The sequence below is a fragment of the Trematomus bernacchii genome, unplaced genomic scaffold (genome assembly GCF_902827165.1).
Source record: "Trematomus bernacchii unplaced genomic scaffold, fTreBer1.1, whole genome shotgun sequence".
Lineage (NCBI taxonomy): Eukaryota > Metazoa > Chordata > Actinopteri > Perciformes > Nototheniidae > Trematomus > Trematomus bernacchii.
The window spans coordinates 2471885-2488499 of NW_022988098.1; the positions used below are offsets into that span (position 1 = coordinate 2471885).

The following is a 16615-nucleotide window of genomic DNA, read 5'->3' on the forward strand; positions in this document are numbered from 1 at the left end:
GTATGCAGCTGAAACTAGTAAAGCAGCCTTTCAATGTTGGGCCTGAAGTGGAGAAGTAAAAGGCGTGAAGGGACCCACAAACAAGGCAAAAATTATGCACGAGTAAAAACACTTTTTGGACTATTTCTGACTAAATAAATTGACATTTGGAGAGATCAATGGTGTGATCTAGCAGGGCAGGATGTTGCCTGTCGACAGAGGTCATCAGTGATCCGCAGTGATATCTGCTGTCAGCCCTGCTGCTCTCTGACTGACAGTTATTACTGTCAAAGCTTTTCCGATCACATCATCGCTACGTGGTATGGTTGATTAATTTGAGTTGGAGTGAGACTCGTTCAAGTGTCAAATGGTTTATCTGAGGCGGCTTCCATGAATAGTGTTCACCAGGTGTTTCACTGAATGTACCCACCATGTTCCTGTCACAGGGGTATTTCTATGAATTTCTCTTGAACCATGAAAAGAGGAAGTTGACGTGAGTATAGCACATTCTCTATGACTCAGTAGCCATAACAATTCAAAAAGTTAAGAGTTAACGGCATAAGAAAGCATACAGTGCTGCTCAAGGTCAACAAACAAGCATTATACTTAATGACTAAACTTTATGACGAACAAAGGCAGGAATAAATGTCCCCCGTTTGTATTATCTAAATACTGTCCCAGCCTTAATATCCTTCTAGGGGTTCTGAGGAAGGAGGGATGCTTTTTTTAGTTAGACCCAGGCAAAGGTCAACCCCCATTGCAACACACACACACTAAGAGACCTGCGTCTGAACTGCGCTCCACTTCCTTTCATCTTCTATGTCTCTCTCCCTAACTCAACTTTGTGAGGGGATGGTCGGGATACCTTTTGATTCCGCTAATTCAATTTGATGGAAAAACAAATACACTGGGGGAGTGGGGGACAAGAAAAGAGTGGGAGTAGTAGTAGGGGGGTGGAGAGGGGAAACATGGAGAGTTACATGGAGCTCAGAGGGAATGAGCGCTGGTGGTGGTGGTGTTTGGGGGGGTGGGGAGGTGAGGACAAACGGAAGAGTGGAGAGAGAAAAGGAGGTAGGGAGTAGAGATGAGATGAGTTGAAACATCCAGTTCCAGGTTGAAGTCGTAAACCTCTCTCTGCTCTGATCTAGGTGGCCACCATGTTCACCCCGCCAGCGCATCCGAGATCCCCCCTCCTCATCTCTTCTCTGGAACTCCTCTCTGATAGTGAAGATAAGTAACAAACTGTTTTATGGCTCTTTTTGTGTCTCATGATTCATGATGTGAGTGGGGAAGGGATGTGTAGTTCAATGTAGCTGTTGCTCTAAGTAAAAAAACAATACAAAACCCTCACAGTATAAATCAGTTTAAATTCAATTGGGTAGAAAATGCAAACAGCAGTGGCACATGGTGACCACCAAAACAGTTAGCAAAGCATTCATTGTAACACATGCCTAATGTCTGTTCGGGCCTAAGAGATGAAATGGTTTCCACAAACACTGCCTCTGCGTCAGACATGAGAAGCTTTGTCACACACCATCCTCTCTGTTTGTACACATGCGGATCATGTGTGTGTTTGGATGTGTGTTCAGGCGAGCGCGGCTCTGGGACTCGCTGGCCTGGCTGTATTATTGTTGGGAGGCCTGCTCCTTCCCTCTGGAGGGCCTCATTGAAGAGCTGGCTCTCTGCGTCTCCCCCTCTCAGCTCCGGGAGTTCGGCCAAGCCCGTCCGAGCGGGCTCGCTGCCTGCAGCAGAACGCAACGTGCTGGAGCCACGGCCTGTACACACACTCACACACATACACACACTCACACAAACGTCCCCGCACCCGCAGCACTGTGCTCTACACACAGACGACTAGACTGCTTATTGGCAGTCGAGCTTTACAGTTTCTCTCTGCTGTTCAGCAAGTGGCTCCCACCCCCTCTGTGAAAACAGACACTCCGTTAGTGTTGTGGCTGCTATGATGTAGCATAAGCTGACAACACAGCGCTCCAGCGACACTGGATAACTAGAAAAGCACCTCCATAAGTCCCTGTATAAATATTATTTCTAATTTGAACTGATCAACCTCTGGGAAAACCCAGCAGATCAACCTCCACAGCAGTCCAGCAGATGTGAGCAGGGTGGAGGGTTCAGGGAGGGGTAGCGGTCCACTTTTAGCTTGGACCGCTTAATCGGACGGTTTGTGCTGTGGGTGTGTGAGGGTATGCTGAACTTGGCGATGATGACCTCAAATTGGCCCTAATCGAGCAGACTCATTAGTGGCTGGCTCTGTTTAAAGTTTCTTTAGCCCCTTTATTTTACAGTAATCGGCTGAAAGCGAAGGCAAGACAGAGAGGACAATGTAGAGGGAGGGAGAATGGAGAATAAAAGACAAACAGAGAATAGGAGATCAGAAAGAGAGAGGCTGGAAAAAAGAAAAACAAAGGAAAGAGATTGAAAAAGAGGACGACATGAGGGAGCAACAAAGTCGAAAGCCTGCTTCCTGGCAGCCTCAGCTGCGTGCACATCTGTGTGCGAAGGGTCTGAGCAGACCCCCACGTGTTTGCTCAGGTCGCCTGATTGCCTTTCCTTCCTCCTCTTCTCCCACTAAAGACCCGCTGTCCTTCCTCTCACTCCAATCACTGCAGCCAAGAGAGAGGGCTCCTGCAGCAGACACTCTCCCACTGAACTGCACTCATGACTCAGTTTCTGTCACATTCAAATTATTGAAACTCATCTGTTAAGACTTTTACATTTAAAATAAGAGAGAGAGACCTTTCATGCCATGGGTTATATTGGTTATAATTTGGTGAATCGGGGTTTGTGTTTGTTTTTTCCCCCAAGAGTGTGTGTATGAGCATGTGGGTGTGTGCATATGTATGACTGTGTGTGACTCCGGAGCCCTTCGCTGGAGTCTGCTGTCTGGGTACAATGGTCCAGCCCGGGGCCTCAGCTCCACAAAGAGGCCTTCTCTTAACAACACGCCATCACAGATGGAGGAGGAGCCTGACCAAAGCATTACCACGCTCAAGGGATCACAGAGCTTCCCTTGATGCATCTGATATCCCTTATGATTTTGATAATCAAGCACTTTTCATTAAAAGGAGTCTCATGCTGTATGTTTGTGTGAATGTAAGAGCGGTAGAAAGAGACAAGACTGAACGCACAAGGCGTCGGCAGATCTTAATTTAGTATTACACTTTATTTTCCTTTACTTTTGTGAGATGGAAAAAATGATAAAAACGTACAGCTCAGGGACTTTTCATCTAAGATAGGTCAGTGTTTTTCTTAACGTAATAACCATGAAATCAAAATCATAACAGTTTCCATGTGTCTTTGACGAAAGCTTAAAGAGGGAAAATAAATTATCGTAGCAATAATTATAACATCAAATATAACAACAATAATAGCAATCAAGCATTTATAAACACTCTATTTACTGTGTATTTTTCCATAAAAGTCCATTATTAAAAACAGGAGGTGAGCTTCGTGGTGGGCGTACAATCCAGCATGTGAGGAGAGCACAGGTTTGTGGGTACTGCAGTCTGTAACAGAGAGTGCTGTCAGCCAGTCTTCAGACCTCCAGCACTGAAGAGTTTGTCTGTCCACATGGACGGCAGCCGGGGAGGGACAGGGTGCACGTCGCTCAGTATATAATGGGACGATCGCGAGGTGAAAACAGCGGTTCTTTTAAAGACCTCTCGTGAGTCTCCTGTTACAGGGTCATGAAGAGGTGGGTACCAAAGTGACTTAGTAAAAATAAGCAAAAAGAATGACAAGCGTCTCCATTCACTCCATTCCTGCAAGCCTGGGTCACCAAGGGACTCAGAAACCCCTCGTCATATTAAGCTCTTCACAGAGTCCGCTAAAGTCCTGCTCTGCAGCGTCCCATCAGTGAGGTCAGACATGACGCGACCTTCAGTCCTAAAGTCCAGCTGAAGGTCTCTCCCCTCCGCACTGTACAACATGTCTGCTCAGCTTTCGGCGTGACGTGGAGGCCATTTAGTGTTCATGGCGATATGATGGCAGAGGAGTTTTTGGGTCAAAAGCGGCCTCAGTGACTCAGGGGTTCAGCCCAGACCGGCGAACGATTAGAGTGGTGGGGGTGGTGACCGAAAGATGGGTGAATGGGCGTGGGAGTGGGCAGCATGTGTCCCGAGTGGCTGAAGGGGGTCAGGTGACCCATGTGGGTCATGTGGCTGGGGAGGCCGGGTCCCCCGCCGAAGTGAGAGGCCTTGTCCTGCATGCACTTGGACAGCTCGTCGAAGCCGTCCCCTGGTCGCTTGCCTCTCTTGGACTTGCTGGACATCTTGCGGTTTCGTGTCTGGATGCCTTCTTTCTTCATGGTCATGGGTCTGTTGACCTGTGGAGAACGGCACATTAGTTCAAGGCACGCCAGACAAAAGACTCACTGAAACTGTGAATAGTTCATGATAGCTGTTGAATATTTTTTGCGGTTAGCTGCAGCTCATAATTTAAAAAAAATGTCCCTAGGAATATGTCACATGCATTGTCAATTAGGGGTAACATGCATTTGTGTCATGGTAGCCCACCAGTGGGAAATAACTCCTATTATTAATGAGCAGTTGTTTTGCATATATGGCTGCATTAAAAGGCGAGTCAGGGGCGTTTTGGGGCTTTTGTGTAATTTCAAAGCAAACAGACCAGTCCTGGTCCATATGAATACATGGAGATGAGGGCCTGGCGGCAGCTGAAAGGAGCAGCCGCAGACAAATCCTCATCAGTGTAACCGACGCCGTTACACTGAATGACAGTCCCACCCTGCAGCCTCTCCTGGGAGTAACGCCCCCCATTGAAACAACGATGGATTAATACAAAAAAAAGCAACCGGTGGGTTCTGCTCGACAGGGTGAGCAGGCTCTGCCTTAACACTCACAGTTTCTCTGCTCCTAAATCGATACGAGCTGTCCGCCCACTTGACCAGTTAACCACCAGTATCCCTCCGCCTTCCTCCCCAAAAACCCGCACTTGAGTGCAGCGGTGTTTGTTTTTTCAGGCTACTTACATTGTGCAGTTTATAGTAAAGGCCGCAGGCGTTACACACCGGGTCTCCGTTCCCGTTGCGCCTCCACAGGGTGGTGATGGTGGTCTGGCAGTTTGCACAGCAGGTGCCTGCACGTCTCGCAGCGGACTATAGGGAGCAGAAAAAAATACATCATGAATAATGACCCATTGGCACGTTGTAGATAGGTCACTGCGGACACCGAGTCACCGTTTACAGACACAAATAGGAGGCTTATCATTTAACATTTATGTTATGAAAGCCTCTGACATAGCATGCAATGAATGTGAGTGTTTTGTGCCAGCGCGAAATCAATAAGAGACAGAAAGTTTGTCCGAAATTAATCGGCAGAATTTCGGTTTTCGTGAGACCGCAGAACCATGTGCAGAAAAGCATCAAAAGAAGCGAATAAAAAACATAATTCCTCTTTTAAATCGATTGCATGTATGCAAACAGCTCCACCGTGATCCAATGTGTTGGTTTGTGCAATAAAATGTTTTTAGAAGGTGCATGTTTTTTCGCACGCCTGTCGCTAATTTTCATATCTTATAAATCTGCTGGTATTAACATGTAATAATGCAGGGCCTTGTGTAAACCCTCTATTTATCCTGATCCCGGAAAACTGGGCTACAAGTCGTGTAAGACCCGGTGTCCTGCCTGGCAACGTGCTCCTGGTCCATTGCGGATCAATTCTTCACACTTAATAAGAAACATTAGGTTTACATGCAAGAACCCCGCGGCTCTTTGCTTTGCAAGCAGAATCCAGGTTCCTCTCTCCGGTGGACTCGCTGCTATTAACTTGCAAAGCAAAAACAACCCTGGCTTCTTTTTTTTTTAAACGCGAAATAAAATATATAATTTTAAATAAAAAAGCGCGTTTAGACTGCCCAGCGAGAATGGCAAACAAGAGGAGAACATAAATCCATTTATTTTCCAATCCCCGCCCCTCACGGTCTGTCTCTTCACACATAAGCGGCTCCTCCAGTGTTGTGATAATCTCTTTACAGTATATGTCAGTGCGGCCATAGAGAATGCAGCGCTGGTTGAAGGCGGAAACAGCCGGGAGCCTGACTTCCTTATCTGGGCCGGGCAGATATCCGGATAGGAAACAACTGGATGCCCCTTTGAACACAACTCTGAAAAACACTTGAGCTGAAAATGCAAAAGCTACAGACACATGGGCCGAGCCAGTGGAAAATATAATGGACTTTTCAGGAGCAGGAGCGACGTGGACAACTAAAAAAATATATAAAATCCAAAAATATTGTTCATGGAGATCATTTTTACGCAGCCTCTCTAAACCTAATGTTCTCTAGTCCCCTTTATTTTTATTAAAAGTGTTTTTTAATTATTATTATTATTATTATTAGTGGCTGTCTTGTATCATATTATTATATGTATTTCAATTACTGATACTTATTAAGTTCAAATTGGCTTGCTTGTCTTTATTTTGACTAACCAATTAAACAATTTAAATTCACACGAACAAAATGTGGTTATTTGTTGCCCTTTTTTACATTTTTAGACCTCAGCTGGATTTGTCGAAAATAAAATAAATACAAAATGTTTTACAATAAAAGGTTTCAGAAGTTAAAATACCAATCTTCTAAAAAAAAAAGATCTAAAAAAAACAATAAATAAATAGATAAGAAAATAATTAAAGCTGCTTTAAAAGAAAAGCCGGTTTTAAAAGATAATTATATTAATTGTAAGGTTTACATTAATGATGGTGCCCAGAAATGTGTCCGGCGTCAGTAGGGTTAAAGCCAGAGGTGGCTGAGCAGTGGTACATCCTCCACAAGAATGCTATGTGTCCATGCTGCTTTTCATTTACTCGAGCATGGTGTTAACTAAAGCAGCATGGGCAGTGGTATCAGTAACAGTATCAGAAGTACCAGCAATAATGATAGCAGGAACAATGGCAATAGTAGCAGTATTGTAACGGGCCATGAAGGCGGATCATCAGGGGGTGAGAGGGACAAACAATTCCAGGAAGATCATAGGGAAAATATAACTTTCCTGGAATTGTGCTGCGGGCCTCTGCTTTGTGCTCATATTTGGGTTCCTTCTCTCAGGGTAAAGTGCAGTAAGCGAGGACTCACCAGTCTACGTTTGGGTTTGATGAGAGGTCTGTTCTGGCCGTTCATCTTGTGGTACAGTCCGCAGGCGTTGCACAGGTAGTGGCCCGTACCATCTCTCCGCCACAGAGGGGTGGAGGTGGCACCGCAGTTCACGCATTCTCTGCCCTCTGCATATAGTTCAGGGGAGAGGAGAGAAGAAGAAATTTTATATAATTAAAAAAGTCACCGTCTTTCAGAAGCAACACATGGCAGCTGCCCGGCCCAATCGGGCGACAACACAATGATGGATGACCCCAGATGGCCGTGTAATATGAAGTCAAAATCTTTCTCATGATGGTGACAATGTCCATATCAGAGTGCATGGTGTACCAAGTGTGCATGGCTGTCATTGACACAGACACCTCTATGTAAACTGATCCAGAGTGGGGAGGCCGCAGACAGCCAGAACATGTCCAGAGGTGTCCAACAAGAATAATGAGAAACACCATCAAATTAGAACTACATTATTCATCAGTTCGGTGGGCACCCATGAGAGGAAACAAAAGTGTGTGGTATTAAATGTGGTGGACTTAAATGAAAAGCTGACATACAGTTGGCTGCAATTAATAATACAGAAATGGCGCTCCATCCATCTGTTTTTTTCCATGTTTCTAATTTAAACGGTGCCTGTAAGTGAGTAGACTTCCCACGCATACTCTTATTTAAAAAACCTGCTTTTTAAGTTATTCCCACATGCTCTTCTCTCCCATTCAGGTTTGACTGACTTCAAACAGCCTGTTGCTAAACCGACTGATTCATTTAATTCAGGTATCCCTCTCTCCCTAGAGCATCATCTCATTATTCCTGTTATAATGCCAGCGACACCCGCTGTCCCACCCTCGCTCTACAATGGAATCTGACCTGAGCAAAAAAGCTACGTCTCTTTTGAAATGCATGTCTGCTGGGTTTTTTTTGTACCTCCCTTCTCTTCCTCTAAAGCGTTTTGCAGGGCCAGCCACCACATGAAAGTGGTCTCATTAGCACCTAAAATATTCATCAACAATGACTGATGCATTTATGTCTTATGCAATGTTTAGTGTTGAAATACTAACAAAATGGGAAGTTTGGTGCGAAAAAGGTAGACTAGAGAGGGGCTCTGGTGTGGGGTTAGTTCAACAGGAAGCCACACTACGGTAAGGTATATGTGCTGACAGCTGAAATGTCATTGTGGCATTTTGTACAACAATCAATCACCATTACTGGCACAGGACATCGTCTTTGATAGATAAGAACCTTTTTAATGCCGTGGCTGATATGTTTGTTACTGATTCAGGCTTCTTTTTAAATGTCACAGTGTAACATTTCTCTGCTACAACAGCTCACATTCACTCCCATTATCAGCCAGTGAGCATTACCCAGGTGTATTAAAAAGCATGGGCACAATGGATGACAATATTGATAATTACACAGCTACATTAAGAGCAACAGCCTGCCATTTTTCTCTTTTTTTGTCCATTAATTCCAAGTGCAACAGCTGGAACAATGTAGGGAAATTACAGAGCCATTAGACTGAGTTTACTTTTCAAATGTCTGCACATTAATGTCTAAATATTTTCTTAAATATTACTCCCAACACATGCAGTCTATTGAATCAGGTGCTTATCCAGACAGTAAGATAATAGAATGTTTTATTATAAACAATTACCCCAGTTTTCTTTTTTATGTGAAACCAATTTGTGGATTCTAATTACTCAATGATCAGGTCTCCTCTTTTTTTTTTTTTATGCATAAAATAATTCGTTTAAATACACTTTTAGAAGCAGATCTAGTGGACTTGTTTGCCTCCACTTGATGTCGGTGCACTGGGCCAAGGCCATGCTTAAAAACACAAACAGCAGGGCTCTGTCGCCTGTGCTTTGTTAGGACTGGGAGAGCTGTGGGCGGGGTGGAGGTCGTGATTTGTTCACTTGGAGGTATACAGGATATGGCAGGAGCCAGGGCGTCGTGACTCCTTCATTTTTAAGTGCAATAAAAGGCCACATTTAAAAAGAAAACAAGTCTTTCGCACGAAGAAGAAAACAATTAGTCTGCCTTAACAAAGACAATCAAAAACTCAATGTAAAATCCTCTTTAAAAAGATTTCAGTATTTAATCAATTTATAATGCATCTACATTTCGCCATAACAATAATCAATGGCTAAATATTAAAAATCGATTCGTTAAAATAGCTATAATATAACTTCCCTTTATTTTAAATAAGCCTCAGTAGCCTACCACAGTGCCCAGAGCTGAGCATTTTGTAAATAGTTGACCCCGATTAGTCCGATACGGTTTAACTAAAAGTTAAACTCCTCACTTAAGTGAAGCTGTTTTAAGTGTATGCAGTTTACAAGTGGCGATGAGTGCGATGGGACAATAGATTAGACTTGTTAGGACATGGTTAGGTTTGAATCGAGAGGAGAGAAGCACTCGATATTGAAATCATTCCTTTTTTAGTCACACTGGAGCAACAAGTCGTAGCCTACTTAAAAAAAGTTGCATCAGCATTAAAAACTAGATAAAAAGTCATTGTAACACCTGCGTAAATTCCTGCATTGTGCACACACACTTTTATAATCGCGATCCGACAATAAGAAGGCTATGGCTGCGAATTTAGCTAAAAAAAAACACACATTTGGACACATTACATAAATCACTTTGATCCGCTTGTAGCTTGGCCATTAAAAAAAAATAGCACTTAAGAGTTATTAAAACTTATGCACCAACACTTTTTGAATTTAATATGTCAGCCCCATATTTCACTTTTTATATTATTGATACAATCGTCAGTTAAATGCAATGTAATGTGCTTTCTGCTGTGAGGGAGACTCACCTGAGGTCGACCTGGCCTTGCTCTTGCATTTGGGCGTAAAGCTGGAGTTGGATCCCCCGAGCAGACTGCCGGGGTGGAAGAGGCTGCCGCCGTACTCGTGTGTTGAATGCAGGGGATAGGCAGGGTACGTCGGGATGGGGTGATGCGTGGCCGGGCCCTGTCCGTTCATCAGGCCGCTGCGGAGCGGACTGCAGCTCTCCATTTTCATGCCGTCCGAAAGATGCACCTGGTACTTGATCGACTCCTTCTCCTCCATTCTAGTCGAGCTGGAAGTCGGGGAAGTGGCTCCGGGGTCTGGAGACACGTCTTTCGGAGGGGTGGGAGGGAAACTGTAGAGGTGCGCGCTGGAGTGGGACACCGAGTTGGGCGAGGAGACCGGAGCGGTGCTGCTGCTGCAGGGGTATCCGGAGCTGGAGGGGTGCAGGCCCTGTTTACTGAAGTGGCTGACCGCCCAGGCGTTGTGGTGGTGGGCCGCGGACAGGGCTGCTTTCCCAGGGTCCAGCCAGGGAATTCCGGGGCTGTGGATGAGGTGTGGTCGGCAAACCTGGTTCCCAGCGAGGCGAGCTGAAATGCAACAAAAATATTTTTTTAGCAAATGTTTTATTTTAATGGATTTTTGACCCACAAGCCGTGTTTCCAGTTTACACAACAGAAAGATCTTTATCTTACCTGCTAAATATTCAGAATGACTCGAGTCCGACATTTAGTTCCAGATAAAATACTTTCTTGTAAATTTAAAATAGGGTTTTTTGTTCACTCACAGCCGGTTAATTATCCAGGAATATTTTCCGATAAATGACAGTAGTCTCACACACCTCGTCGAGTAAAGATGGAAGTAATAAAGGCCTATTTACTGCAGAAAACACAATAAAGTAGCTTCTCCTCGGCTGCAGCTCTCGGACTAAAGATTGTTATTAGTACATTTGCGGTTTTTATTTTATATCCGGGAAGTGGCTCTCTCTCTTTCTCTCTCCCTCCAGAAACCCCTGCCCCAACACAGAGGGGTTAAATGACATACTTCCCTTTCCTCTCGCTGTCATTTGCTAGAAATTCCTTTTATGTTTGTGAACTGGCCCAAAATGCAAGAGGGACTTTTGAAATAAATGAGCCTCCTGCACATTGCCTGCATTGTTATTGTTCTGTAGTCAATTAAATTAATAGAGATATTTCACAGACACTCATATATGATTATTTATTTTTTTAAGCCTATATTAAGCTATGTTTAGTAGATGAGTATGCACAAATATAAATATTATTTACATTTTCTAAATGTTAATTATAATCACAGTCCTTAGAATAAAGTATAATGCGCATCTCACCGTGTGCTTGGCTGTATGTGACTCTGGCCCGGGAGTTGGTGTAGTAGGGATTCCCTTGAGAGTCCAAGTGGTTCAGAAACATGTCAACCTCGTCCTGCGGCAGTAAAGGCGCCATGGGCTCCATGTAGTTGTGGCTCAGACTGTGGTGGTGGGAGTCCGGGTGCTGGCCGTTCAGCACCGCGTGATGGTGCGCCATCCACCGAGACTGGTCGGCCGCTGCGACCTCCATGGCTTCAGATCTCCTTTATTTTCTCCTCTGAAGGCGTCTCTGTGTGTCGGGGCTACTTTGAGGCTGTTTACCTCCAGGTGGAAGTTAAATCCTCCTTAAAATATAGTTCCTGAGCTGTGAAAGTCGCGGCTGTGTTTATTTAGGCTACTTCAGAAATAGAAATCCTCAAATATCTACCTGCGAATAGAGGAAAACAAAATGTTAATTCAACAGCAGCTCCATCTCTCCTTCCATTCAAAGACGTCCGTAATATTTGTTATCTAATCAGAAACAAAGATGTCTCAAAGTCGAAGCATATCGTCCCTTCGTTTAAAACAAAAAATACAAATGTTTACTTCTGGATACCTGTTGCAATTCCGATCAGCTGACGGCAAAATACAGCTCTGATGGTTAAACCTCCTGATCCATGCAGTGTTCGGGCTCATTAATGAGATGTGGCGCAGACTGATGCGTCTGGCGCCGCCACTAGATTCCCATATCAAGCCAGGGAGGGCGGGGCTTAGCTCCGAGCCAATCACAGCGATCCCTGCCACAATTGGCTCCGCATCCCTCGCTCTCCTTCTTTCAATTTCTATTTCCCCGCACCGAAAAAACTAAAAGACTTATCAATCAGCAGTGTAATTTCTCGGGGGTCTTTTTCTCTCATGAAGCTCACACTGAATGAGCAATCGGCCCCTGATAATCTGCTTTTTTAGCGGCAGTTATAAGCCTAAAGACAGACATCTAACATGAAGGGAAATTCAGTGTGCACAATATATGGCTTATTATAATACTTTATAGGCGTATTCTATTGTAAATCGCCTTCACCTGCATGAACCCATATGTAAAAATAACTAAATTAACAATATGAATGATCTGAGATTTTTTTTTAACACATAATAGTGATTTAAGAATTTCTCACCCATTTGCTAAATGTTGCTGATTGGGCTTTACATTACCTGCAGTAATTGTAAGTGTTGTTTTTTGCATACTGCTGTTATGTAAATAAACAGCGTCTTCAGCACCTCTAAAACCAACAGAGGAGGAGTCGATTTATGACCCCGGAATTGGCCCCATTGTTGGGAGCGCCTAATTGTCTTTAATTAGTAGCAGGGCATTCCTCTTGTGAAAACAGTGGTTTTGTCTCGGGGACAGGGCAATCAAACACAGTTTACATACGAATAGCGCCTCTTTCTAACTTGCTGCCACCAGCTATGGACGCAAGGCCTCACCTATGAAAACCAGTTGGGGATCATCAAAGTGTCTCTAACGCCCTCATTTAATACTCACTAAACAGGCGAAACAGAGATCAAGACCCCACAGAGGCGTATTTATTTTATTTATTTCTGATTAGATTAGTTATTATTTTTTACTTTCATCAGAATCCTATCAATATTAGTGGCCTTATAATAGCTTTTACATCACTGTGAAAAAATGCTATTATGGTTAATAGCGTTACGGTCAAATTAAACTAGGAGAACAATTCTTAATCTGTTTTATTAGATTTTTTATAATTGCAGAATTAGCTGCAGTGCGTGCGTAAAATGATAAATCCGTGCGCACATAACCGTGCGTGTGCGTGTGCGTGTGTGTGTGTGTGTGTGTGTGTGTGTGTGATTGACAGGGAATAATTGGAGGTAGCTCGGAGCCTAGACTGGCAGCCAAGCTGACGCCTGGTCGTGACGTCACACAATCACAGGGGGTGGGCGGGACTTTGCTTGGGTGTCACGTGAAAGCCTGTGGTACCTGCACACATTCTCCAGGTGAAAATACCACCCCCCCCCTCCTACTTCTGATGGCATGGTATTCACGGAGCAGGTCATTAGGGCAACAATCACTCTGATCTGATGTTATACCTGCTGTATTTGTGTGTGTGTGTGTGTGTGTGTGTGTGTGTGTGTGTGTGTGTGTGTGTGTGTGTGTGTGTGTGTGTGTGTGTGTCAGTCATCAGTCATTAAATCAGTGGCATGTTGCCAGAGGCAGTGAGTTGATGAGCTCAGCCCTTTGAGCTTGTCAACTCCTAAAACCAACAAATTAGTTCATGTGGGGCAGCAGAGGGTCCGCTACCTGAATAGCTCACATTCCAGAGAGAAGTTGGCAGGTGGAGTGAGAAACATTGGGCTTTAATGCTACAATTAGTTTTTTTCAGTTTTGCACACTGCTGAACACACAAAAGTGATCTGATATATTTTGAAAAGTCAGCTTTTGGATAACCAACAAGGCTCAGTTCAAACATGTTCTTTCAAAACAAAATATCTTCCAACATGATTTGACATAAGATGATCCTTCTCTTTATTTAAATAAAATGCATCTGATGGCAGTATATGCACAGAAATAAAAAATAAGTGTCCTAGTAACATCTCTCATTAAAGGAATGTATAATAAAAATAACACGTGTCCTGTTAATAATCTCAAATCTGATTTTAACAGAGAAATGTGTATCTTTGTGTAGTCTCATTATCTCATGTGTGGTCCAAATGATCTATTTTATGCTGCTATTCTTGCTGTCACACATTTGAAACTGAAGCAATGAGTCCCTCTGTCCAAGCATGAATAGATGAAAGACAATCTCTTGTTCTTCAGGCTTGTAGTAAAATATATATTTTTTTATCTGATCACTGTAACAAGCCACCAGAGCCTTCAGTGGTCAGCTGTGTGTTGTGTTGTGTTGTGTTGGGCCTTGCAGAGAGGGTCAGGCTCACTGCTGCAGCATGCCCATTGTTGTTTTGCATGTTTGCCAAATGGATTACTCAGCAGGATTTAGCCCTCTGTAATTTATACCTTCATTAATCCCATTTGTATCTGCGCTGGAACAAAAGATGGGAGAGGGTGAGGGAAGGTTAGTGGAGAGGGTGGGGGGGGGGGGGTTTGTTGCTTTCCCTCTGTCTTTCTCAAGGACACAGCAGTATTGTTTCACCATGCAGGGATGCTATCCTGAGAACACTATCCCTCCCACAACACCTCCTGCTCTGAGAACTGTGAGCAACAACTGTATCGCTGTGCAGCCACAACGGCTAATGAACAACAAGATTATCATTCCGATCCATGCTGTTATTAAATGGGATTGGCTTTATCTACCTGTTTGTTCCCATTGGCCACGGTCATCCATCATTATCCCGAGTGGAGGTGTGGGACTGTGTGTGTGTGTGTGTGTGTGTGTGTGTGTGTGTGTGTGTGTGTGTGTGTGTGTGTGTGTGTGTGTGTGTGTGTGTGTGTGTGTGTGTGTGTGTGTGTGTGTGTGTGTGTGTGTGTGTGTGTGTGTGTGTGTGTGTGTGTGTGTGTGTGTGAAGAGCCACAGTGGGGCTTGTGAAGATAAGCAGAGCCAGAGAGAAGAGAATGACACAAACCAGCTGAAGCATTATTGTGCCCTTTACTCACGGCTAATTAGATCGAGCCAGGGCACCGGGGGGCTTTATAGACACGAGCACCCAGACACAGGGCCATAAAACTGCCCGGAGAGGGGCCTGGACGCGGCCATGAGAGCAGCACTCACCCCCATTTAGCTCAGAATAATAACATTTCAGAATAGGGCAGGAAATAAAGCATGAACTGCACACTTAACAAAAAGGATTATGAAGCAGGACACCATTTTTAGCTTTCTAAAAAACGCTCATTGGAGCTATAAATACAGAGCAATATTGGAAAAAGTTCTCACTGCTGTTTGGGTTTGACTTAAAGTGTCAGGAAACAGCAGTGTTACAATCTGTTTGCTCATTCAGAGATACAGTCAATCATTCATTCAAAAATAAACAGCTTTATGTTTAACTCTCACTGCCTTAACTTCTTCTTTCTGCAAGCTTTATGTATTTGAATGATGCACAAACAGTCCAAAAAGCATCATGCAGGTACAGCTCCTGCATGCCTGTGGACCCCCCTCCCCCCCACCCCTCCATTGTACTGATGTGATTGCTCTCTCTGCTGATGAAAGATGATCGCTCTAGTCATTGTGCATTATAAAGCGTGACAATTGAACACTTTTGTCGCCACTAACACCGTGCTGATGATACACTAATACATTTCATTCATTTTCAGCAATATAACACCTTGCCCGCGGCGACAAAGGGGGCTAATAATATGTATTGTTGATACCATTTATGTGACCGCGTAAAATCTTTGACATTTGGAAAATGGCCTGCTTGGCGAAATATTATTATTGGAAGGTGCTTTAATTATGAATTGTATATGAATGTTTGACTCCTTTGTTATGTGTCACTCATTTAAAAATATACTATAGCTGTGTAAGATAACAAGAAACGTTTCCAGTGAATACAACGAAAGTACACTTTTATTCTCACATTGTGCCGCTTTCTCTCCAGATGTTATGGAGGTTTACAGCCTACAGTAGGCTAAATATCTGAATAGCTGTGACCAAAAAACGATGAATACGAAGGTGGATTGCATTAAAAGCAGTATAATAATAATAATAATAATTGTGTAACTGTGTTATGAAAGCAATCGTTCAAGCAATGTATGTTTTTCGTATAAAAAAAGATATGTTTTAAACAAATGATCTTAGCTATAGCTATGCGTAATCATATCCTTTTATTTGGATATTTAAATGGAAAAATATTTCCCAGCAGAATATTCAGAAATTGTCTTAAATATGTAGGTTTAATTCTCTTACCTGCTCCAATGTGATCTGCGCAGAGAAAGTGGCTTCATCCGATTCACTGCACAGCTCCGGGCGCCTTTCCCCAAAAAATAGCGGAGCAAAAAAATAAACGACCGCTAAGGAAAAAAGTGTCCAGGCGAGCTTTTTAAAAGATGCTGGAGAGACAACACGGGACAACCGGTGTCCTGTAGCCGCTGATCGGTGTCTCACCCCGGCAGAGAGCAGCTGTGTGTGAGTATCCCTCCTCTGGTTCCAAACCTCTCTGAATATGAGCAAAAGAACTTGAGTGTGAGAGGCTGCAGCAGCAGCAGCAACGTAACGGCACGTCAGCCAGCAGCCTGTCTTCCGGGTCCCGGTAGAGAGACAGAAACTGGCAGCCATACCTGCTCCCGAGAGGCGATCAATAGAGTTTAACTTGGCTCTTGTTGAGGGGCCCGCCATTTTATCGTTTCATATCAAAGGATACAATCACCTGCAGAACACTACTGGCAGAGATGGGTTTTTTTTATCAATACATGCAGGATATATTAAATACAAGTGGTGACATTAGGACATTATTT

General features: G+C 43.8%; 1 protein-coding gene across 3 annotated transcripts; it reads right to left on the reverse strand.

The window, feature by feature from the left end:
* Positions 1–3144: 3144 nt before the first annotated feature.
* On the reverse strand, positions 3145–16315 carry gata2a (GATA binding protein 2a). Of its 3 annotated transcripts, none has more exons than XM_034121701.1 (6): positions 16068–16315; positions 11236–11641; positions 9917–10480; positions 7087–7244; positions 4988–5113; positions 3145–4324 (listed from the first exon to the last, which is right to left on the reverse strand). In XM_034121701.1, the coding sequence occupies exons 2-6, from the start codon at positions 11462–11464 to the stop codon at positions 4016–4018; spliced, it is 1386 nt and encodes a 461-aa protein (XP_033977592.1). In that variant the 5' UTR covers positions 11465–11641; positions 16068–16315; the 3' UTR covers positions 3145–4015. The 3 variants fall into 3 exon arrangements, with proteins under 3 accessions (XP_033977592.1, XP_033977591.1, XP_033977593.1); XM_034121700.1 differs by lacking the exon at positions 16068–16315 and adding an exon at positions 11810–11919; XM_034121702.1 differs by lacking the exon at positions 16068–16315 and adding an exon at positions 11810–11918 and having other exon boundaries at positions 7087–7232.
* Between the last annotated feature and the right edge of the window lie 300 nt (positions 16316–16615).